Source organism: Vulpes vulpes, chromosome 2 (assembly GCF_048418805.1).
Source record: "Vulpes vulpes isolate BD-2025 chromosome 2, VulVul3, whole genome shotgun sequence".
Lineage (NCBI taxonomy): Eukaryota > Metazoa > Chordata > Mammalia > Carnivora > Canidae > Vulpes > Vulpes vulpes.
In genome coordinates this window covers 155,129,758-155,150,174 of record NC_132781.1, presented here as the reverse complement: position 1 = coordinate 155,150,174, position 20,417 = coordinate 155,129,758, and the positions used below count along the sequence as shown (strand labels likewise).

The following is a 20,417-nucleotide window of genomic DNA, read 5'->3' as shown; positions in this document are numbered from 1 at the left end:
AACACCCCTATTTATAACAGGGAAACCGAGGCTCCAAGAGGGCGGGGGAACTTGCCGAAGGTTCCAGAGCCCATCTGCTTTGTGGGCTCCAGCTACACTCTTACTCTCCAATTCCCCTCTCACCTCTCACAAACACATAGGCGCTCTGCTCCCGGAGCCCAAAGGGCGAAGGCACTTGGACAGTGTAGAGCCCCTCATCCTCCTTGTAGGCGCAGGACACCTTCAGAGATGCCTGGCGGTCTGCGTAGAGGATCTGCCGGCGTTCTGAGGATCTCAGGAGTCTCCCTGAGGAGGGGAAGGATCCTGTGTGAGCTCTGCCCTCACCTGGGAACCCTGAGATGGTCTAGGGGTTTAGGCAGAAGCATGGCTGGTGTGGGTGTGGTGTGGGTGGTGTGGCTATAGCCTGAGGCTCAGCTGGGGAGTTGGGAAGAGGGTAGTGACCTCCAGGGGTCTGACAATGTGGCCCTGAACTCTCCTCTGCAGAAAGCTTGGGGAGGGGGGCTGGGTCCAGGGAAGGGGTTGGTGGCTCAACGGAGGAATGAGAGCTTAGGGAAGTGGTCAGTGGCTCAGTGAGGAGTCAGAGGTGCTGTGAGAAAGTGCGAACAAGAGAGATGGGCCCCTTGGTGAGGGCCAGGGTGTCTCTGCGTGCTGCCTGGGGGCTCACTGTGGGTGTTGGGGGCTCAGTGGGTGGGGAATGTGAACTCAGTGAAGGGAGTGGGTGCTTGCTGAAGGAGTTGGGGTGTCTGTGGGGATGGTAGAGAACTCGTTGAGGGTAGTGGGGGTCAGTGAGGAGAGCGGGGACTCACTAGTGTGACCTTAGTGAGAGGGATGGGGACTCAGTGAAGCAGCTCTGGGGCTCAGGGAGTGGGTCCTGCCCTGAGGCCACACTGTGGGGGGCATCCAGCTCTGCATCCCTCCCTCCTGTCAGACCTCTTTTCTGGAAGATCCCCAGGTTTGGGAAGACATCTCAGCCTTCTTGCAACTGTCTCTCAGGGCTTCCTGTGGCTTCCCCGCTCTTCTGCCCCCTGCCCCCAGCAGGTGCAGTCTCCCTAAGGGTGCTTGCAGGTGGTAGCACTCCTTGTCCTTTGGCTATAGGCCTGGTCACAGGTGGGGAAGGAGGTTCAGCCATCCTCCTCCTTCCTGGCTGTCAACGGGCAGTGGCTACGACTGTGCCTTGGCTTCCTCCCCCTCTCAGAAGAAGAGTCCCTTGAGTTCATGCATATCTGCCTATCCCTGCCCTGGCACTCAGCACAGGGACCAGCACCCACACGTGCTTGGTGACCTTTTGTAGGGTGACCTGATCTCAATCCTCCTGGCTGAGCTCCTGCTTTCTTCAGGACTCCTTACTCAGCCTATGGTTGGGGAGGGGGCATGGCCAAGTTTCTTTGTCCACTGTCCTTCTCTGGCTTCCATCTCTGCCTCTGAAGGCTGGGGACCACAACAGGGGGGCCTCACCATCTCGGCACCACTGGATGTTCTGCTCAGCGTCTAACACATCTTCTGAAAATAAGCAGGACAGGGTGAAGGGCTCCTTCTCTCGGGCAAAGACTGGCTTCAGCACCGATGTGAATTCCACGTTGGGGCCAACCATTAGTCCTGGCATAGGAACAGAAGTTAGAGCAGCAGTCTGCTGAGGCCCCCAGCCTGGTCTGGGACATCCCCCCTCCTCTGAGTCAGGATTCACAGCTCCCGAGGTGGTCTTAACCAGGAAAGAGGGGCCCTGTCTTGGGTGGTGGAGGTGGGGCAGAGATTTATCTAGGTGGGATCAGATGAGCCAAAAGAGCAACCTATCCAAAGGTCATGTCCATTTGTCTGTTTGGCTTTGCCTTTCTCACTCATTTTTGTCCCCTGGACAGCTTGGCACTAAGGACAGCTCTGGGGTCCCCCACCAGTCTGCAAGTATGAGCAGCTCATAGACGATGACGTGCCTTTTTGGGCAATGAATGGCTAATATTCTAAAGGTGGCTCTGGAAGGTATGACAAGGAGCCCAGACACCCTCCTCCCGAAGGCCATCCCTCCCTGAGCCTCCTTACTTTTAAAGATCTCCGAGTCGAAGCCGGCATCCTTGCCCACATAAGCTGAAAGTCCAAGGCAGATGGGGTTTGAGAAGGTTCAGACTTCACATTCCTACTAGATTAGAGGCATGGGCTTGGCTGTGGGCTCGGGTCCTGGTCTATTGGTGGGTCCCCCTCTGGCTGCTGGAAGTTCCTTCACCCCTCTGGGCCTCTATTCCTTTCTTGGTAACAGGGGGACAGTGGCTCCTTGCTCGTGGTGGTGGGGTTCTGAATAAGTGAGTTCATATGAACAAAGCCCTCTCAGCTGGAGGCTGGCACACAGTTGGTGCTCAATAAATAGTGGTCTCCATCCTCTGCTCAGACCCACTGCCAGGATCACATAATCTTCATAGAGGCCAAGTCTGGTCAGATTGGGATTTCTGGTGGGGTCCAGGACAGCTGGCAAGGGTAGGGCAGTGCTAAGACGACCACCTGGGGGCTTAAAGGTGAAATCTCAGGTGATGTTGACAGAGACCACCAGAGGACAGCAGCTCTTGTTCACACGGGGCGTACCACGTGCCACATATTAACTCACATATAATCTCCATAGTACCCTGTCTTTTGGTGCCATTATAATCCTCTTGTACAGATGAAGAAACTGAGGCATAATCACCTGGCTAGTACCCTGGTAGCCTAAAGCCATGATGTGACTGGTCCCTGGTAAGGCCCTTCCTGAGTGAGGCATGGAGAGGGCTGCGTGGCTGCCCAGGGTCATACAAAGTCAGTGAAAGCCTCAGGATTAGAACCCAGAGCTCCAGCCTCCCAACCCAGGGCCTTCTATCAGTTGCTATGAAGATGAGAGCCAGGCATGGATGGTGATGATCGGGAGTGGATGCTCTTAGGAGGAGTCTGGCTAGGTCCTGGGGGCCAAGAAGCCAAGGGGAATCCAGAGTTGTTGGCCTAATGGAGAGAGGGATGGGCATCTGGAAGAAGTGACAGAGGGAGGCGGGGCCCTGATGCTTGACCTTGTGCTTAACTCTAGGCACAGCCTATAAGGACAGCTCAGATTCCAGAGCCGGACTGGCAGAGGGGACAGCTGCCACCTAAGAGCTATTTGGGGAACAGGGCAGAGGAGTGGAGAGGACTGTGAAGGACAGTTTAACAAGGTCTGGTGAGGCACAGGGAGGGGGCTGGACGCTAGCCTGTCCTCTGACCAGGGACTGTGTGTGTGTGTGTATTTGCACACACACCTCTCTCCCAGGAGCCCTGAGGGCGAGGTAGCACTCTCCTGGGCCCAGAGGTAAGGCCCCCTGGCTATGCTCCTCCCTGGTCATGGTGTGGGAGAGAGCGTTACGGCTTCCCAAAATCTACTACGCGCCAAGCTTTACCTACACCATCTCATTTAATCCACCCGAGGACCTCAGTGAGGTGGGAGGAGTCCCCCTCTACAGATGAGGAGGCTCAGAGAAGTGAAGGGAGGAGGCCGAGGCCCACACAGCCAGTGAGCAGCAGAGCCAGCGTGTGGACACGGGTCTGCCTGACTCCCGAGTGTCTCCCCTGCTTTATGCTGTCGTTTCAGATGCCCCTGGGGGAACTTCCAGGATTGGGAATCACAGCAGTTGGGAATTGCAGCATTGGGAAATATGCACCAGAACCCAGATGGGGCAGTGAGGTCAAGAGGGGAGTTGGTAGGCCTCAGCCTTTCCCCTTGAGGACCCTCGGCAGGGCTGACAGGGTCAGGCCACCCTCCTGGGTGCCCTGAGCTGCATCTGGACCCCAAGTCCAGCCCAACAAGATGAGCATGCTCTTTGGAGATAGTTGTAGAGGTTGAGCAGTCTGAGGGAGGCGACTGTCACTTGCTCCAAAGGCCCCAGGGAAGTGAATCTCTATGGCTGCCCTGGTCACCCGACCCCAGGGCAAATACCCCTGCGTCAAGGGGCCCCTCAAGTCTGAGCACAGATGCACACCCTCGTCTGCTCATCTTGGGTTTGCTGCGGGCCAGCCTGGCCGATTGGAGGGTGAGTACTTACTTCGGACAAGGACTTTGGCAAAGGAGGAGGCCTGGCCATAAGCATTCTTCACCATCACCGTGTAGGTGGCTGCGTCCTCAATGGTGCATCTGAAAAGGAGACGGGGGGACACCTGGGTGGCTCAGTGGTTGAGCATCTGCCTTCAGGTGTGATCCTGGGGTCCAGGGATTGAGTCCTGTATCAGGCTCCCTGTGGGGAGCCTGCTTCTCCCTCTGTCTCTCTCTCTCTGTCTCTGTCTCTCTCTCGCTTTGTGTCTCTCATGAATAAATAAAGTCTTTAAAAAAAAAAAAACGAAAAAGAGAGAGGAAGAGGTGCCCTCAGGACTGCTGGGCTCCATGGGAAATTCAAGTCCCTGCGTGTGGGTGGGAGAGGGGGTGAGGGGGGAGACTTCAGGCTTTAGTTCAGATGCCACCTCGGAAAAGCTGTGTGCCTCTGGGCTAGCCACTGCCCTTAGCTGTGCCTCAATGTCCTTCCCTGAAGAACGAGGGACATGACGCCAGCCTAACCTACCTCAGGTGAATGTACTGTGAAAATATGATTGTGATTACTGACTCTGTAGGATCAGACAAGTTAAGCGACTTGCCCAGAGTCACACAGCACCCGAAATTCAACCCAGCTTCAGGGTGACAAACTGTCTCACAGGCATAGCCTCCTGGCCTGTCAACACCTCTGAATCAGGATCCTGGAGCAGGAGCAGGGCACTACTGCATGCCTGTGCCAGAACTGGGCCAGATGCCCAGGTGTTCTCAATCTCAGCCCTGGGTCTCATCACGAGTCAGGCTAACGCTGTCTTGTTCCCAGAGTTGGGTTGGCTCCATTCCAGGGCCACATCGGTGAAAAAGTCATTGGTGGGATGTGGCACATCTGGCCCCATCGACAAGCCTAGAGGCTCCTTGGCATCCTCACTCTTACCCTGGCTGCTCGGGGTAGGAATCCCTCTTGCTTCAAGGACTAGTCCCACCTGCCTCTTCAGGAACTCTGACCCTGGATGACTTTCCTGACTGCTCAGCCCACGGGCACCTCCCTTGGCAGCATTGCATGGCCAGATACTTATATCCATGTTATCCCCACTTTGCTTCTGGGGGGTACAATATACATCCTGTCCGTATTATGTCTCTGAAGCCCAAGTTGGCTGAGTTGGAAGGATTGGTGTACTGGAAAGAACCCAGGAGGGAGAAGTGCCTCAAACCCAGGCCCTGCCCTGCACAAGCCATGCAACACCCTTGATCCTTTTTGGATTTCCTCTGGGTTTCCTCTCCTGCACCATGGACAGAACAATGCTTCCTGCAAGAATGGTGGTGGGCGTCATCAATCCTATGCATCTAGCACCTCACACAGGGCTTGGCACCCATAGGAGTTCAGTAGGCTCCACACCCAACACAGGGCTCGAGGTCACAACCCTGAGATCAAGACCTGAGCAGATATCAAGAGTCAGATGCTCAACTGACTGAACTACCCAGGCGCCCCGATGCTTTTCCCTTCAAAACCACACTTAAGACTCACCATCTCCTGAGAGGCCCATCCAACTCTTTCCCCTCCAATGGCCTCCCCTTGCACTCATGCCCGTGTGTGTACGTATGTGTGTATATGTGTGTCCTCTCCCGCACCCCTTCTGTACTTCCCCACACCGGAAGGAGCACTCCCAGCACCCCTAGCCCAGCATTCAGTCCATCCAGCTGGCCTCTGACTCCAAATTTCTCCTCGTGCATTCCAAGGCATTGGGATGACACCGGAGTGTTTGTTAAATACCGATTTCCAGGCTTACTCCAGATTAAGACCTGCTTTCTCTGGGATCCCAGGGTTGCTCAGTGGTTTAGCACCTGCCTTCGGCCCAGGGCATGATCCTGGAGTCCCAGGATCAAGTCCCACATCAGGCTCCCTGCATGGAGCCTGCTTCTCCCTCTGCCTGTGCCTCTGCCTCTCTCTCTCTCGCTCCCATAAATAAATAAAATCTTAAAAAAAAAAAAAAAAAAAGAAGAAGACCTGCTTCATCTGACTCTCTGGAGGCAAGAGGAGGGCCCATCTCATGAATCAGTATTTTAACAAGCACCTCAAATTCTTCTGAAGATGAGGCCGACTCAGTTAACAGCTCCAAGGGAGGATTTGAAATCCTGCTCTGGCTTCGGCGGTGTTGGGGCCCCCGGGTCGGGGGTCTCTCTAGGGCCCACAGTCTCACCTCCTAATCTCCAGCGTCAGCAGCCCATAGTTGTTGGTGATTCGGTACTTGCCGGCAGGAAAGAGGCGGGGATCGATTCGTATGTCATTTTTGTACCTGTGGGGACACAGTGGTCTGTGGCAGGCAGTGCGGCTCTGAGTGGGAAGGGTCCGGAGGCTCTCAGACCTGGATTCCAACCTCAGCCTTGTGCTGTTTACTTGCCTGCGTGAGGCGAGGTGAGCACTTTCACTGCTCTGACCCTCAGTTGTGCTCATCTGTGAAATGGGCTTAATAAGAGCATTGACCTATAAGGTTGCTGTGGCAGTCAACTGGGGTAAGATATGTAAAGCTTTTCTCTGGTGCCCTGAACACTGTAGATGCTCAAAGGCTCATTCTCCTACAGGGGGGTGGGGGCAGAGAAGAGGGAGCCTGTAACTAGGGGTAGCTGCCCCTCCTCCTACCAGGGGTACCCCCTGGCCCCAGGGCCAGGACGCAGCTTTTCCCTCCTCTCTGATGGGGTTGCCAAGGAAGGGACCCCATTCTTCCTCCTTCATCACCCTCTACATGCTCGGACTCTGAACAGAACAAATTTCTTTGAGAATTTGTATCAGAAGCTCTTCATTGGTCTCCAATAGCCGTTCCCTCTTATTCTCTCTCTCTCTCTCTTTTTTTTCTCCCCCAGGACCCTGAGATTAAGACCTGAGTTGAGATCAAGAGTCTGACACTTAACTGCCTAAGCCCAGGTGCCCTCCCTCTTATTCTAAAGGAATAGGATTCATCACCGAGCCACCGGATGTGTAACCTATTTCCTACCCTCTCTTTCTATTAGGTGTGGCCATGTGACTAAGACTTGTCAACAGAGAGTAAGTACAAGTGCCATGTGGTTGCTATTATCACCCTTTGCCCCCTTTATGTCATCTTTCCCTCCATCCTATGGCAAGAGCATGGCCCAGATGGTTGCAGGCCTGAGTCCCTGAGGAAGCTGTGAGCAGAGTCACCATAGCTGCCCCACCCTGTCTACCTCAGGCACGCAGTGCAAGAAAAACAAACTTCTATCTTATTTAAACCATTAAGAAAATCTTCATGCCCGGGGTTGCGTCCCAGATCATTCTGGAATCAGAATTTCTGGAGGTGGGGCCTGGGCAGCAGTATTTCTTAAACTCCCCAGGTGATTCCCAAGGGTGGCCCAGTGGACTCCAGCCCACAGCACCCCGACACCGTCATTTGTTTTCTGAGTGAGGTCCTGCTTTCCCTGCTGGGCACTGGGCAGTGAGGTGGCCTTGCTTCTGTCTATAGGGTTGGGAGGCCTAAGGGGTCAGGGCTGGAGAGTGAAAGTTTGTGAAGGCTGAGAGGCCTGGACTCTTGACACCCCTTGCTTTGTGACCTTGGGCAAGTCAGTCCCCCTCTCTGGGTCTCTGTGTCCAAGGGGCTGTTGCATGGACAGTCAGCCCCAGTGGTGTTTGAGGTTGAAGAGGAGGCCACCGCCGAGAGAGGGCGCCCCAGCTTCGGTGCATTGCTTTCCTGGGACTGGGCTCCCCACACACCCTGTTTGTGTCCATGGCAACCAAACAGTGCCACACCCACATCCCACCCCCAGGCTGCACCCTCTTCTGAAAGGAGCCCTACTAAATCTCCTTGGAGGAGGGCAGGGCGGTACCTAATCTCGGTTGCCAATCTTTCCACCTCTCCTAGGCCTGGGGGCCAAAGTCAGGTCGTCCCACCCCCACCTATCAGGAACATTCCGACACCTCAGCCTGGCCAGCTTCCAACTTTTCCAGAAAAGTAGCAGCAGCTGCAGTTCTGGGGAAGGCCCAGACTGCCAGAGACCTCAGCGCTCATCTTGCCCCTCTCTGGGCCCCCGTCTCCTGCCTCACCGGCAGCCCCTCGAAGGCACGGACTGTGCAGGTGACCCTAGTGGCAGCCAGTCATAAAAGAGCATTAAGCCGGACAACAGCAGTGAGGCGCGCAGCCCAGAGCCTGGCTCAGAGAGGCCCTCAGAAAAGAGTGAGATTTTTACTATTTATCTAAATGCTTTTTCTACACATATTTTGGTATCGGATTTTACTTTTTAAGGCTGCTTGGCCTGGAGGATTGATTCGACGTCAGATAGAATCACGGCCAGTGCCCACTTCTACAGCGGAAACGTGGCCACACTGGGCCTTGCCTAACTCGTCCGGTGCATTCAGGAAGTGCCCAATAATTGCTTAATGAATGCACTTGTCTGACAAGCCTGGTGCGCCGGGCCCTTCCTCCAGCTTCAGCTGGGGGAGAGGGTCTACGGGGACCTGGACAGAGCCCTGGAGGCCAATCCCAGGACAGGGTGTGGCCCTGCCCAAAGCGGTAGATGATGGAAAACCAGACCCCCCAAAACCAGGAGCACCAGGGCCCACCCGAGTTGCTCCCACTGGAGGCTCAGCTCCCTGTTGTGGCAACGTTGCTGGCAGGGTGGATACGAGTCCCCCTCCTGGGAGGCTCCCCTGGAATGCCTTAGACGTGGGCTGCTCAGTGCCAGGGCAGGGCAGGGCAGGCTTGGCTGCCAGGCCGGACAGCTGAGGGACTGACCCCCCACCCCAGCCCAGTCCAGCTGGCAGGAGCAGTCCTCCTACCTGACCAGCCGCTTGCAGGCAGGGACTGCCTCGGTCCCCACAGATCTAGCGCCCAGCACCAATTCCAGCTCCTGGCACGCTGTTTTGAACGAATGTCATCTGGCAATGACCAGCCCGATGCCAGCTCCCTCTATGCCTTTCTTGATTGCTCCCGGCCTAAGTGCTTTCTATGTCTCTGACTTCTGAAGCGTTACGTGCGCTTCGGGAAAGAATAACCATCGCGATTACCCCTTTGCTACTTTCTAGGCCGGTAGAAACACCAAGGCTGGGAGGCAAGAGACCGAGCCTGAGTTCTGACTCAAACTGGCTGTGTGACCTTAGACAAGTCACACTACCTCTCTGAGCCACGGGTGGCCCCAGGCCTCAAATGAGAAGAAAGTGGTGAGTCAGTAAAAGTGGGTGCAAGTATAAGATATTGCTTTTTTCTTTGTGATCTCGGTCATTTGTACGCTTATCCTCTCTCTCCTACTAGACCATCGTCTATGTACCCTCAAGATCTGGCTTATGTGCTGCCTCCTCTGAGAAGCCTTCCTGGATCCTCCAGAGGCAGCCACTTCACTGTCTTCATCTTTACTCTTTTATTTCAAATCGCACCCATGAATGTTGCCGTTTCTCTTCTGGGCTGAGAGTTCTTTGAGGGGTGATTGTGTCTGGCTCATTTCTATGCCTCAGTACCTGAGTCTGGGCCTGGGGCAGATTATGCTGCCGGTAACTACATGTTGAAATCCTTTCCTTGTCCCCCAGCAGGCCTGATCCCAGGCCTAACACCCAGAGGGAGCTCTGGGAACAGGCTCAGCCTTCCTCTAGCGGGACCGAGAGTCCTGAGGCTGCCATGCAAACCCCGAGGGGAGACACCTGCCGCCTCCCCTGCCCACCCATCCCCTCCACCCCCTCCGCCAGCAGGGCCTAGACTTCTGCTATGGTTGCACTCTTCTACTTTCCCAGCACCTCTTGAGTTCTGAGGCTTCCATGTAGCCGGGGCATTAAATCCTCACCACAGGCAGGCTGGGCAGGAGGCCTTCAACCCATTTTACAGAGCAGGAAAACTGAAGCAGGACCAGAGAGGTTGAGGCGTGGCTGGGGCCACACACTGATACAGTGGAGAGAGCTGGGTTGGACACAGGGCTCCCACTCCAGGTCTGAGCTCCTCGCTGGGGGGTGGGCCCTGCCCTCCTCGCCTCCCCTCCTGCTCCTCTGCCCCCTGCCCTGCCTCCCACCGTCATCCTCCAACCCCGGGGACGCCCAGCTCAGAGCAGCTGGCCACCAGAATCATATTTGTACAAGTGCTGGCTCTCCTGCGGCCGCGTCTTCCTGCCCCAGGCTGGCCCCAGGCTGGCCCCAGGCTGGCCGAGAGGAGGCTAAGAATAACTCCGCGGAGCCTCGCAGCAGCTGCTGCTCTCTGGGGCGTGGGCAGAGCTTGGGGTCCGTGGGCTTGCAGCTTCTCTAGGCAGCAAGAACTTCTGGGGGAGGAGGTGGGCTCCCAGAAGGGAGGTGCTGGGCTGTGAAGAGCTTGCACTCCTTGCTCGTTTGCGGCTGGAGGCTCAGAGCCTGAGGCCCCCTTGTCTCCTGCCCCAGGGGCTTACCAGGTGACCTGGGGCGGAGGCGAGGCCTGGACGGTGCAGGTCAGCAGGACTGTGGTGTGCTCCCAGACGGCGTGGGAGCGCAGTGGGATCCAGAACCAGGGCCCCCGGCCGGAACACAGCTCCCTCAGCTCCTTGGCCTCACGCACCTTCTCCTCCATCTGGAGGCGGGAGGGGATCTGTGACTCCCGTGAGCCAGGAGGTCACATCTCCGTCTTTGCTGTCACCGCTCCCCCTGACACTCAGGCTCTGGAGTCAGACCCGCGTGGGCTGGAGCCACCCCCCGTCACCCACCGCCAGCTGAGAAGCAAGGTGGTGCGGAGGGCAGGGCACGGGCTGTGGAATAGCTGGCCTGGGGTCAAGGCCAGTTTCTTCTACCTCCTACCTGTGAGACCATAGGCAAGTCCTCAGTTTCTTTATCTGTAAAATGGGGATGAGAATAATACTCCCCCCCCAAAAAAAGAGAATAATACTCCCCCCACCTTCCTGTGGGGCTGGAGTGCGGAGTAAATGAGTTAGTCCGTGAAAAATCCCGGGCCCTGAGAAAGGCCACGTCAGTGCTGGCTGTGCTCGCGTGCCCTCGGGAGGCGGCACGGAGGGTGGCTTCAGATCCCTGACGCTTGTCAGGAATAGTGTTTCCTGACGCTCTCCTGTGGCCTGGGCACTGGGAAGGCCTCTTAACCAGCCCGACCTGGTTTGACCCCCACCTGGGCCCCCAGAGTCCGTACACCGCCCACACATCTGTTTTACAGATGAGAAAACCGAGGCTCAGGAAGGGCAAGCGGCTCGCCCGAGGTCACACAGCTGGAGGGCGGGGACGCCGGGGCTCAAACCCAGTCCAAGACCAGGGCCTGGACTCTTCCCCGATGTCCAGCTGCTCCCTGGGAAGAGGGCAGGTGGGGCGGGCGGCCCGTGAGGGTTGCGGGTCCCCAGACCCCCTCACCCGCCACCTCAGCGCCTTCCGGTCCCGTCTCTGGCGCAGCACCCACTGGGTCCGCAGGAAGGCGATCTCCGTCCTCTCCCAGTCGTTGCCGAAGCCCACTCGCTTCTGCCCTCGCTCCTCCAGCTCCACGGCCGAGGTCTGGCGCCTCAGCTGGGACTCCCTGGGGGCAGAGGCCCGAGGCCGGGGCCCAGGGTTTGTGGGGGGCCCAGCCAGGCCACGCATCCTGCCCGACCGGCATTGGCGGCTGCACCTTAAGGTTCTCGAGGACAAGAGCAGCTTTTAATCCGCTCTGGCCTCCCAGATACCCCATGGGCCCTGCTTACAGTCGGTGCATAATAAATACTATGGATCTAGTTCCCTGAGCTCTTTCACAGATCTTTGTTCCTCTTGTCTTCACGATGGCCAAGTGGACGGGGACAGTCCCCCTATCACCTAGGGCGGGGACTTGCTTCAAGCCGGCCAGGACCAGGACCCAGGCCTTCCAACCCAGGACGCGGCGTCCGGCGAAGGCCGGTTGGAGTGCGGACCCCCACCCTCTCCCTCGGGATGAGGGGTGGTCCCTCACTATTGCTGGGGACCCATCCAGAGAGCGGGCTGGGCCCTGGCGCTAGATGTGTAACTTCGGGCAGCTTCTGTGGGCCCAGAGTGGGAGCCTGGAGAGGCAGGGACTGGACAGGGTGGCCCTCCCTCGGCCCCGTGTTCTCTGGAAAGGTCACCTGACTCACCAAGATTTCTCTGAGGAGGCCGTCAGAGCCAGGGCTGCTGCGAGGGCGTAGTCTGCGGCGCTGAACTCATACTCTTCCTCACTGCCCGGGAAAAGGGAGTTAATGGCTCCTGCCCGATCCAGGGGATCTGGCCCAGGTGTCCCTGAGATTGAGGCAGCATCTACCTGCCTGTCTCAGTACATTAGCTGGTAGGGCTGTGCCTCCCCCCAAGACTGGGGTCTCCACCAAGCAGGGCTGTGCCTCCCCCCAAGACTGGGGTCTCCACCAAGCAGGGCTGTGCCTCCCCCTCATACTGGGGTCTCCAACAAGCAGGGCTGTGCTTCCCCCCTCAGACTGTGGTCTCCACCAAGCAGGGCTATGCCTCCCCCCTCAGACTGGGGCCTCCACCAAGCAGGGCTGTGCCTCCCCCCTCAGACTGGGGCCTCCACCAAGCAGGGATGTGCCTCCCCCCTCAGACTGGGGTCTCCACAAAGCAAGGTTGTGCCTCCCGCCTCAGACTGGTGCCTCCACCAAGCAGGGCTGTGCCTCCCCCCTCAGACTGGGGCCTCCACCAAGCAGGGCTGTGCCTCCCCCCTCAGACTGGGGCCTCCACCAAGCAGGGCTGTGCCTCCCACTTCACACCGTTTTCTCCAGAAAGAAGGGTCTCCGAAGGACAGTGTTGTACTTCTTACCTCAGGTTGGTCTTATGCACAAAGCAAGCTATGCCTCCCCGCTCAGACTGGGGACCCCTGGGGACAGGGCAGGGGCCAGGGTAGGGTCCCTGATGGTCCCACCTGCTGCGGAAGGTCCGCCTCCGCACCGAGGAACCCATCTGCAGGCTGTGCTGCCGCTCTTCCTTGTGCTCCTCCTCCTGCCGGTGTTCCAGCCGGTGGACCTCCACGGCCTGGGGGGGCCGGGGTTCCCCCACATTTCCAGGGCTGTGGGGCAGAGTCATGGCTGCGAGAGCGACAACCTGCCAAGCCAAGGAGCATGGTCACTCCACCAGGCCCATCCCTTCCCCGCGTGGTCCTCTCGGCATCCCCGGGAGGCTTGTGGGGTCGGGGGTTCTCTCTCCAGGGGCGAGACAGAGGCGTGGAGGCCGGGGAGGGGCAGGGACCGGGCCGAGGGGACAGAGGCCGGCTGCGCACTCGTGGCCTAAGGCACCACGCGTCGCCCTCTGCCGCTGAGTGAGGGCCGCCCCGCACGGGAGCAAGAGCTCTGCCCTCACCTTGCCCGTGACCTGGGCCACGCCGTCCCTTCTCTGGGCCTCCACTTCTCAGATGACGAGCCATCCCACCCCGTGATGTCCGAGGGCGGCTCTGTGACTCGGGATGGGCAGGGGTCCTCACTCCTGCATGTGCCCACCCAGCCCTACCTCTGCGCCTTTGCCTGCCCTGATGGCCACGTTGGAAAGATCTTTGTCTCCTCCTGGCCTGCTGAGCACCACCCAGGCTTCACAGCCCAGGCTGACTTTCCGGGTTGGTTGTCGAGGTTAGAAGAGTGCTTGGAGCATAGCAAGTGCCATGTAAGGGCTAGACACTAGCATTGTTTTTCTAAGTAACACTGCCAAAACCAACCGGCCACCTAGAATTTTCCTTCCTTTAATCCTTTTTATGCTTTTCTGTCCCCACGCCACAGTTCGGCTCTGATTTGGAAAAAAAACCTCCTCCCATTCGATTATTTCATATGTGTACATCTTCGCTCTCTTCCAAGATTGTAAGTGAATTAAAAGGAACAACAGTGAGTGCTCACTATGTGCCAGACCCATCATCAGCCTATTTTGCTGATGAGGAAGGAAAGTGCTAGCCCAAGGTCAGCTGGTTAGTGGTGGGACCATGACTGGTACCCAACTCTGAGCTCTCTTGACATCTATGTCACATGCCTACTGAGGGCCAGGCCGCGGCTATGGCTGGGGACCCCGTGGGCCACATGGCCTTTCTTCTCATAAAGGGATCACAACTAAGGGATCCCCTTTGTATTCTCGAGGTTCAGGTCTGGGCCACAGGTGGTGCCCAGTAAGGACTGGATCACGTGGGTGTGGAGGAGCCTCAGGGACCAGGGAGTAAATCCACAGATACGGAGAGGTGGGCAGGGAGAGTGTGAGGCCCATCAGCTGGCTAGCTTTGGGTTCTTACACAGAGTTCTTTCCCAGATCTGGGCCTTGGTGTCACCACTGGGTCTCTGAGGGCCCCTCTGATGCTGAGGCTCAGGGATGCTCCACAGAATCCCTGGGGTGGCTTCCACACCTCCTCCAGGGGCCAGTTCTGCTGGGCAGGCCTGGGGCCTTGCTGGGCCTTGACCCGAAGTCGTCCCTGACCCCAGCCTCCCTGAGGTCTTCCCCGCCGAGCTGGAATGTGTGTGTCGTGTTCTGACCTGGGTGTGAACATGGCACCGAAGGATCACTTCTCTGAGTCCATAACATGGGAGATGGGCCCGCTGGCCTCATCTGAGCACCCTGGCCTGATGGACCTGTTGTAGGGTGTCAGGGGGCACAGGCTGCTGAGGGACAATCTTAGTGGGCTTTTACTCCTTCTTGTTCCTAAAAGGTTGTTCCCTTTCAGTGTCTGGATTCCTGCAGATTGTTAGCCAGGAACAAAGGCTGCACCAAAACTTCCTTGGCCTCCTGTGGATGACGTGAGCTGAACGTAACAGGACAGTCACTCCTTGGGCGTCAGGCCTCTCCTGAGGGATAGGGTCTGCTTGCACCCGGAGAACGACTGGCCCATGCTCCTTGTGTGCCTCCTTCCTCACAGCCCCAGAGGAGCACCATGGGTACCACCCTGGGTGGGGAGGTCCCCTTCCCCCAGCTCTCCCAGGACACCGTGGCCCTGGCCCCAGCAGCTGAGGAACGTTCCCTGGCGTCAGCTGCTGGCTCCCTTCCCCGGATGCTCTGTTCCTGATTAGCACCGTGGCGGTGGGGGGGTGGGGGGGGGTGACTGGCACCCAACCCTGACCTCCTGGGCCTCCCGCAACCAGACCCCTCGCTTTAGCAGATGAGCCATCAATTCTTTTTAAAGCACTGACTGAGGCTCGGGATTAAGGCGCAACAGGAGGGCAGCGCCATGTGGGCCTGCCGGGGAGGGGTCGGCGGGGGTGGGCCGGTGGGGGGACCTGCCGGCTTCCCTCTCCTGGGGGTACGAGGCCTGGGCCACGGGTCCTGCAGCAGGGCCTCCCCTTTGCTCCTGAGCCCCGCTCCGCTTTCCCACCAGGCCTTCTGACAGGCACCCCCCGGGCACGAGTGGCGGGGGGGCAAGGAGGCCTCTCCCCTTCCTCAGGAGGGAAAGAGAAGGCCAGAGGCCGAGTGACCCGCAGAGCCTGACGGCAGGAAGCTGGGTCCTCCGAGCGCCCCCAGCTTCTGACCCCGCCGCTGAGCAGCCGAGGCAGCCCCTTCCCTCTCCGGGCCTCGGTTTCCTGCCAGCGAGCCCAGGCTGGCCGAGTGCCCTCCTGGCCCTGGGATTCGGGCCTTGAGGGCTCACTCCCTTTCCCTGCCTGCCCGGTGGCCAAGCAGGCCTCCGCCGGCTTTGCTTTAGCCCTGCCGGCCCTGCCAGCTCACCCGGGCCCTTCTACTGCGCCAGCATCCCCGACGCCTCTCCCAGCACAGAGGGCTCAGCGCAGAGGACCGGGGCCGCCCAGCAGCGACAGGGGCCGCGGGGCACAGAATCCCCTCCCATTCTCACTCGGGGTGCTACCTGGGCACGTGTGTACTTTCTCTTCCCAAATCCCCCAGGCTCCTTGCCCAACACACACACACACACACACACACACACACACACACCCCACTCCCTAATGGAAAGCTGAGGGTCTCCCTTTTTGAAGGTGTCCCTCCCGACCCCGGATCCCTGGAAGTCACTCACAGAAGCAGCTGTGCCCACTTAGGCGTCTCTGGGGAGAAGATTCCAGAGGATGAGAGGGACCTTGGTTTCTTCTTGCCCTGGGCTCAGCAGGGACTGGAGAAGAATGTGATCCTGGAGCTTGCATGGGCCTTAAATATAGCAGCGCTGAGACAGTTGATGACAATGGATGGGAACTATGGAGGGGGGGCAGAGAGGAGGGGCTGTCCTGTCAGTCCAGCAATGCTCAGGCGGCAGCAACAGGTGGAGCTGTCCCCACCCCCACCCCAGCCTCCGCACACTGCTCCTTCCCTCAGCCTGATCCCTTCTGCCAGGTTCTCACCCCCACCCACTCCCCAACTGAAGTAGAAAGAAGACCCCCCAACAGGTCAGCCCTGGTTGCAGGGAGAGCAGATAAGGAGCGGTTCTCCCGGTGGCTGGGCTTCTGACTGGTGCCTTGGGGAAGGCGCTCGGCGTCTCTGATCTGACCCCACCCTGTGAAAAACGGAGCTGCGAGACTGGACACTATTTGTAAAGACAGTGGAAGGAATGGGACCTGAAACGAGTCTTCAGGGACACCTGGTGGCTCAGTGGTTGAGCGTCTGCCTTTGGCTCAGGTCGTGATCCCCGGGTCCTGGGATCGAGTCCCGCATCGGGCTCCCCACAGGGAGCCTGCTTCTGTGTCTCTGCCTCTCTGTGTGTGTCTCTCATTAATATATAAATAAAACCTTTAAAAAAATAAATAAAAAACAAAAGAAGCCGTCAGTGCTTGTACATTATCACCGGTCGACATGGGAGCAGGTTGCTTGTCTTCCCAGGCCCTGGTATGTCCCGGGCATGGCTGAGGCAGGAGAGGAGGCTTCCAGAAGGGCCTCTCCATCTTTCCAGCCTTTGCCACACCCCCTCCAGTGCCTCAGTTCTTTTCCCCACATTCATTCACACCCACCCTTTGTAGGCAGAAGGGAAAAAGACTCATGGTGTGGTGGAAGCTTTAATTCAGGTGGGGAGATAGGCAGTTACTAAGGGGGGGGGGGGGCTGACCAGGAAGGTACACCTGAGCCAGGTTTCAGGGGTTGAGCAGGTTAGAGGAAGGGGGTGCCAGCAGCTCTGGTCGTCCAGAGTACAGCTCTCCTCCCTGGCCTCCTCCTGGAGCCTGATGGGACCAGCAACACTGTGCCTGTCATTCTTTCTAGCGTCTCAGGGGCTAGAAAGAGAGAATGCAAGTGAGCTGTTCAGCTAAAATCTTAATCTCCTGCCCAATTTGAAAACCCCCTTCTAAGCTTTCCTGCTTCTCCCCCTTCCTCCCTGGCTGCAGCGTTAAAAGCATCTTTTGGGGAAAACATTTGGAGGCTCTCTTCCATCTGGAACTGAGCCAACCTCAGGAGGGCTTTCCAGGACCCATATTTATACATTCTTTTTTTTTTTTAAAAGATGTTATTTATTCATGAGAGACACAGAAAGAGGCAGAGACACAGGTAGAGGGAGAAGCAGGCTCCACGCAGGGAGCCTGACGTGGGACTTGATCTCGGGACTCCAGGATCACACCCTGGGCCCAAGGCAGGCGCTAAACCGCTGAGCTACCAGGGATCCATATTTATACATTCTGTGTGAGGTGTGAGTGTGAAGCTGTACATACAGCAGGGCGGTATGGGTTTCTAATCCAGCAGGAGACAGACATTTAAACTGGTCCTGGAATCCCCTTTCCCCCCAAGGCAGCCTGGTGGAGGTGTCACCACTTACCAGTTGTAGGACCTTGGGTAAGTCATTTAACCATTCTGCTTCTGTTTTCTGTACAGTGGGGTCAACGATGCTGGCCTTGCAGTGAGATTGAGAAGACTCGACCAGGGAATGTGCAGCCTGCAGCGGAGTCCCTGGCGCCCAGCGAACACCTGCTACGTGAGAACTCCCCTGACCACTCCACAGCACTAGGGACGCTGAGAGCTTACCCTCCTTCTGTGTGTGGGATTCCATTCACCCCAGTGATGCCCTCACTCCTCACTGGGGCATCGCCTCGGGGAGGCCCAGATGGGCCTTAAAGTGCACATAGCCAACCCCACAGGTCAGGTCAGGAGGCTGAGCAGAAGTGAGACTTGGAATTACACAAAACTTTGTTTAAAATGTATTTTTTTTTAAAAAAGATTTTATTTACTTGATGGAGAGAGAGTACAAACAGGGGGAGTGGCAGGCAGAGAGAGAGGGAGACACAGGCTCCTCACAGAACAGAGCCCCATGCGGAACTCGATCCCAGGACCCTGGGATCATGACCTGAGCTGAAGGCAGACACTTAACAGAATGAGCCACCAACGTGCCCCCAAACCTTGGTTTATTTACTTATTTATTTTTTAAAGATTTTATTAATTTATTCATGAGAGACACACACAGAGAGGCAGAGGCACAGGCAGTGGGAGAAGCAGGCTGCCTGCGGGGAGCCTGATGCGAGACTTGATTCAGGGACCCTGGGATCACGCCCTGAGCCAAAGGCAGATGCTCAACCGCTGAGCCACCCAGGTGCCCCCAAACCTTGGTTTAAATCCCAACCTCGGCGGGCAGCCCTGGTGGCCCAGTGGTTTAGCGCCGCCTTCGGCCACAGTGTGATCCTGGAGATCCAGATCGAGTCCCATGTCAGGCTCCCTGCATGGAGCCTGCTTCTCCCTCTGCCTGTGTCTCTGCCTCTCTCTCTCTGTGTCTCTATGAATAATTAAATTAAAAAACTCTTTAAAAAATATTTAAAAAAATAAATCCCAACCTCGGGCACCTGTGCTCACTAATGGAGGGTCCCTGGCCTCCTCTCTGGGCTTAGTTCCTTTACTGGTAAGTTGGGAGGTAAGTTCTAACACAATGGGAGGCCTGCCTTGTTCACTGTATCCTAGTCCCGAGAACAGTGCCGGGCATACAGCTAGCCCTTTGACACCTGCTTGTTGAAGGATAAATGAGGGGTGCCTGGGTGGCTCAGCGGTTGAGCATCAGCCTCGGGGCATGACCCCGGACTCCTGGGATTGAGCTCCCTGCCTGCATGGAGCCTGCTTCTCCCCCTGCCTGTGTCTCTGCCTCTCTCTCTCTCTCTCTCTCTCTCTGTGTGTCTCTCATGAATGAATACATAAAATCTTTTAAAAGACAAAAGAATAAGTGACTGAGCGAATGAACGAATACCTATCTTGCAGAATGGCTGCAAGATTCAAATGAGGATAAAATGCATAAATCGCCTGGTCTAGCACCTGGCTCATTGTGGCGAGTACCCTTCAATATTTCCTCTTTTCTCCCCTTCCCTTCTTTTCTTCTCCTTCTTACTGCTTTCCCTGGATGTATGAACATTAAGAATGGTTGTTTATTTTATTTTTTTTAAAGATTTTATTTATTTATTCATGAGAGGCACAGAGAGAGAGGGGCAGAGACATAGGCAGAGGGAGAAGCAGGCTCCATGCAGGGAGCCTGATGTGGGACTTGATCCCGGGCCTCCAGGTTCCGGTCCCGGGCCGAAGGCAGGCGCTAAACCACTGAGCCATCCAGGGATCCCCTAAGGATGGTTGTTTAAATTCACGTGCCCAACATCCTAAACTTCCACACCACTTTTCAGACAGCCACCGAGCTGTTTTTGGCAGATGGCTTCACCTGGTAGCCAAGGGGAGCGCTGTCCGGCCCACCACCTCCTTTCCTCCTGCTTGTCTCCCTTCCTTCCCGCTGTCGTCTCCCCAACTCAGTTAATTCCTCTTACTGTTCTCATACTGACAGGTCAAAAGGTATCTTCTTTAATGCCGCTTCCTCCTTAGCGTAGGCAAGGAACATGGGCTGGAGCAGCCCTGGGGCAGAGTATGGGGGCCAGGGTCTCAGGGCTGTGAGCCATTCCTGCCTCCACTGTTTCTGGCCCACTTTAAGGGACGTAGGGTGGAGACAGCAACAGGGGACAGACAGGCCTTGGTGTTGTCACGTGGTCATAGCCTCCTTGTTCAGGCTGCTGCTCAGACCTGGGAGGGGTGCAGAGGGATCCCAACCTCTGGGATCCACAACCACAGGGACAGTGTCCCTGTCTGGGACACTGGAGGAGCATCAGTCCTAGGGGCCCTATTCCTTGGGCGGGAACTCAGGCAACTCCTGCATGTTCCTGGGGCCGGGGGCTTGGGAGGCCAGGGGTCTGCGGACTTCGCAGGTTGAATGCTGCCCAAGTAATCTTGCCCCCCACCCCTAGCCAGGGGCTGTAATGAGGGTGACTCCTGGGAGGTGATTTGAAGCTATGCACAGGGAAACTGTGGGTAGGAGGGCCTCGTTCCCTCCAATTGCCAGAGAGGAATCATCAAAGGGGTTTACCAGAAATACAGATTCCCCAGGAGCTGAGGATTTAGCAGGTCTGGGTGGGGCTGGGGAAGTTTTTACATCTCATGATGAGGCAGGTTTGGGAAACCAACTTGGGCAAGTAACTCCTCTGAGCTATCTTTCTCCCTTGCAAAATATCAGTAATACAACCTTTCATGGCAGTTTCCCAGGACGATGAGTGGTCAAGTAGGTAAACAGCCAAGTGACATGGCTGGGTTCCTCCTTCTTATTGCTATTATTACTGCTACCTGCTACCACACCTGTTT

At 57.0% G+C, this 20,417-nt stretch overlaps 1 protein-coding gene across 1 annotated transcript in view; it reads right to left on the bottom strand.

Moving 5' to 3' along the window:
- Positions 1–16,297, bottom strand: part of MYOM3 (myomesin 3) — a 48,109-nt gene extending 31,812 nt beyond the window's left edge. The window contains exons 1-10 of the mRNA XM_026012411.2: positions 15,868–16,297; positions 12,808–12,986; positions 12,035–12,115; positions 11,310–11,469; positions 10,370–10,527; positions 6,202–6,297; positions 4,026–4,114; positions 2,035–2,079; positions 1,456–1,596; positions 124–285 (exon numbers count right to left, since the gene is read on the bottom strand). Of these exons, the coding sequence (XP_025868196.2) occupies positions 124–285; positions 1,456–1,596; positions 2,035–2,079; positions 4,026–4,114; positions 6,202–6,297; positions 10,370–10,527; positions 11,310–11,469; positions 12,035–12,115; positions 12,808–12,968 (1,093 nt within the window). The 5' untranslated portion in view covers positions 12,969–12,986; positions 15,868–16,297. The remainder of the gene's footprint in view (positions 1–123; positions 286–1,455; positions 1,597–2,034; positions 2,080–4,025; positions 4,115–6,201; positions 6,298–10,369; positions 10,528–11,309; positions 11,470–12,034; positions 12,116–12,807; positions 12,987–15,867) is intronic.
- Between the last annotated feature and the right edge of the window lie 4,120 nt (positions 16,298–20,417).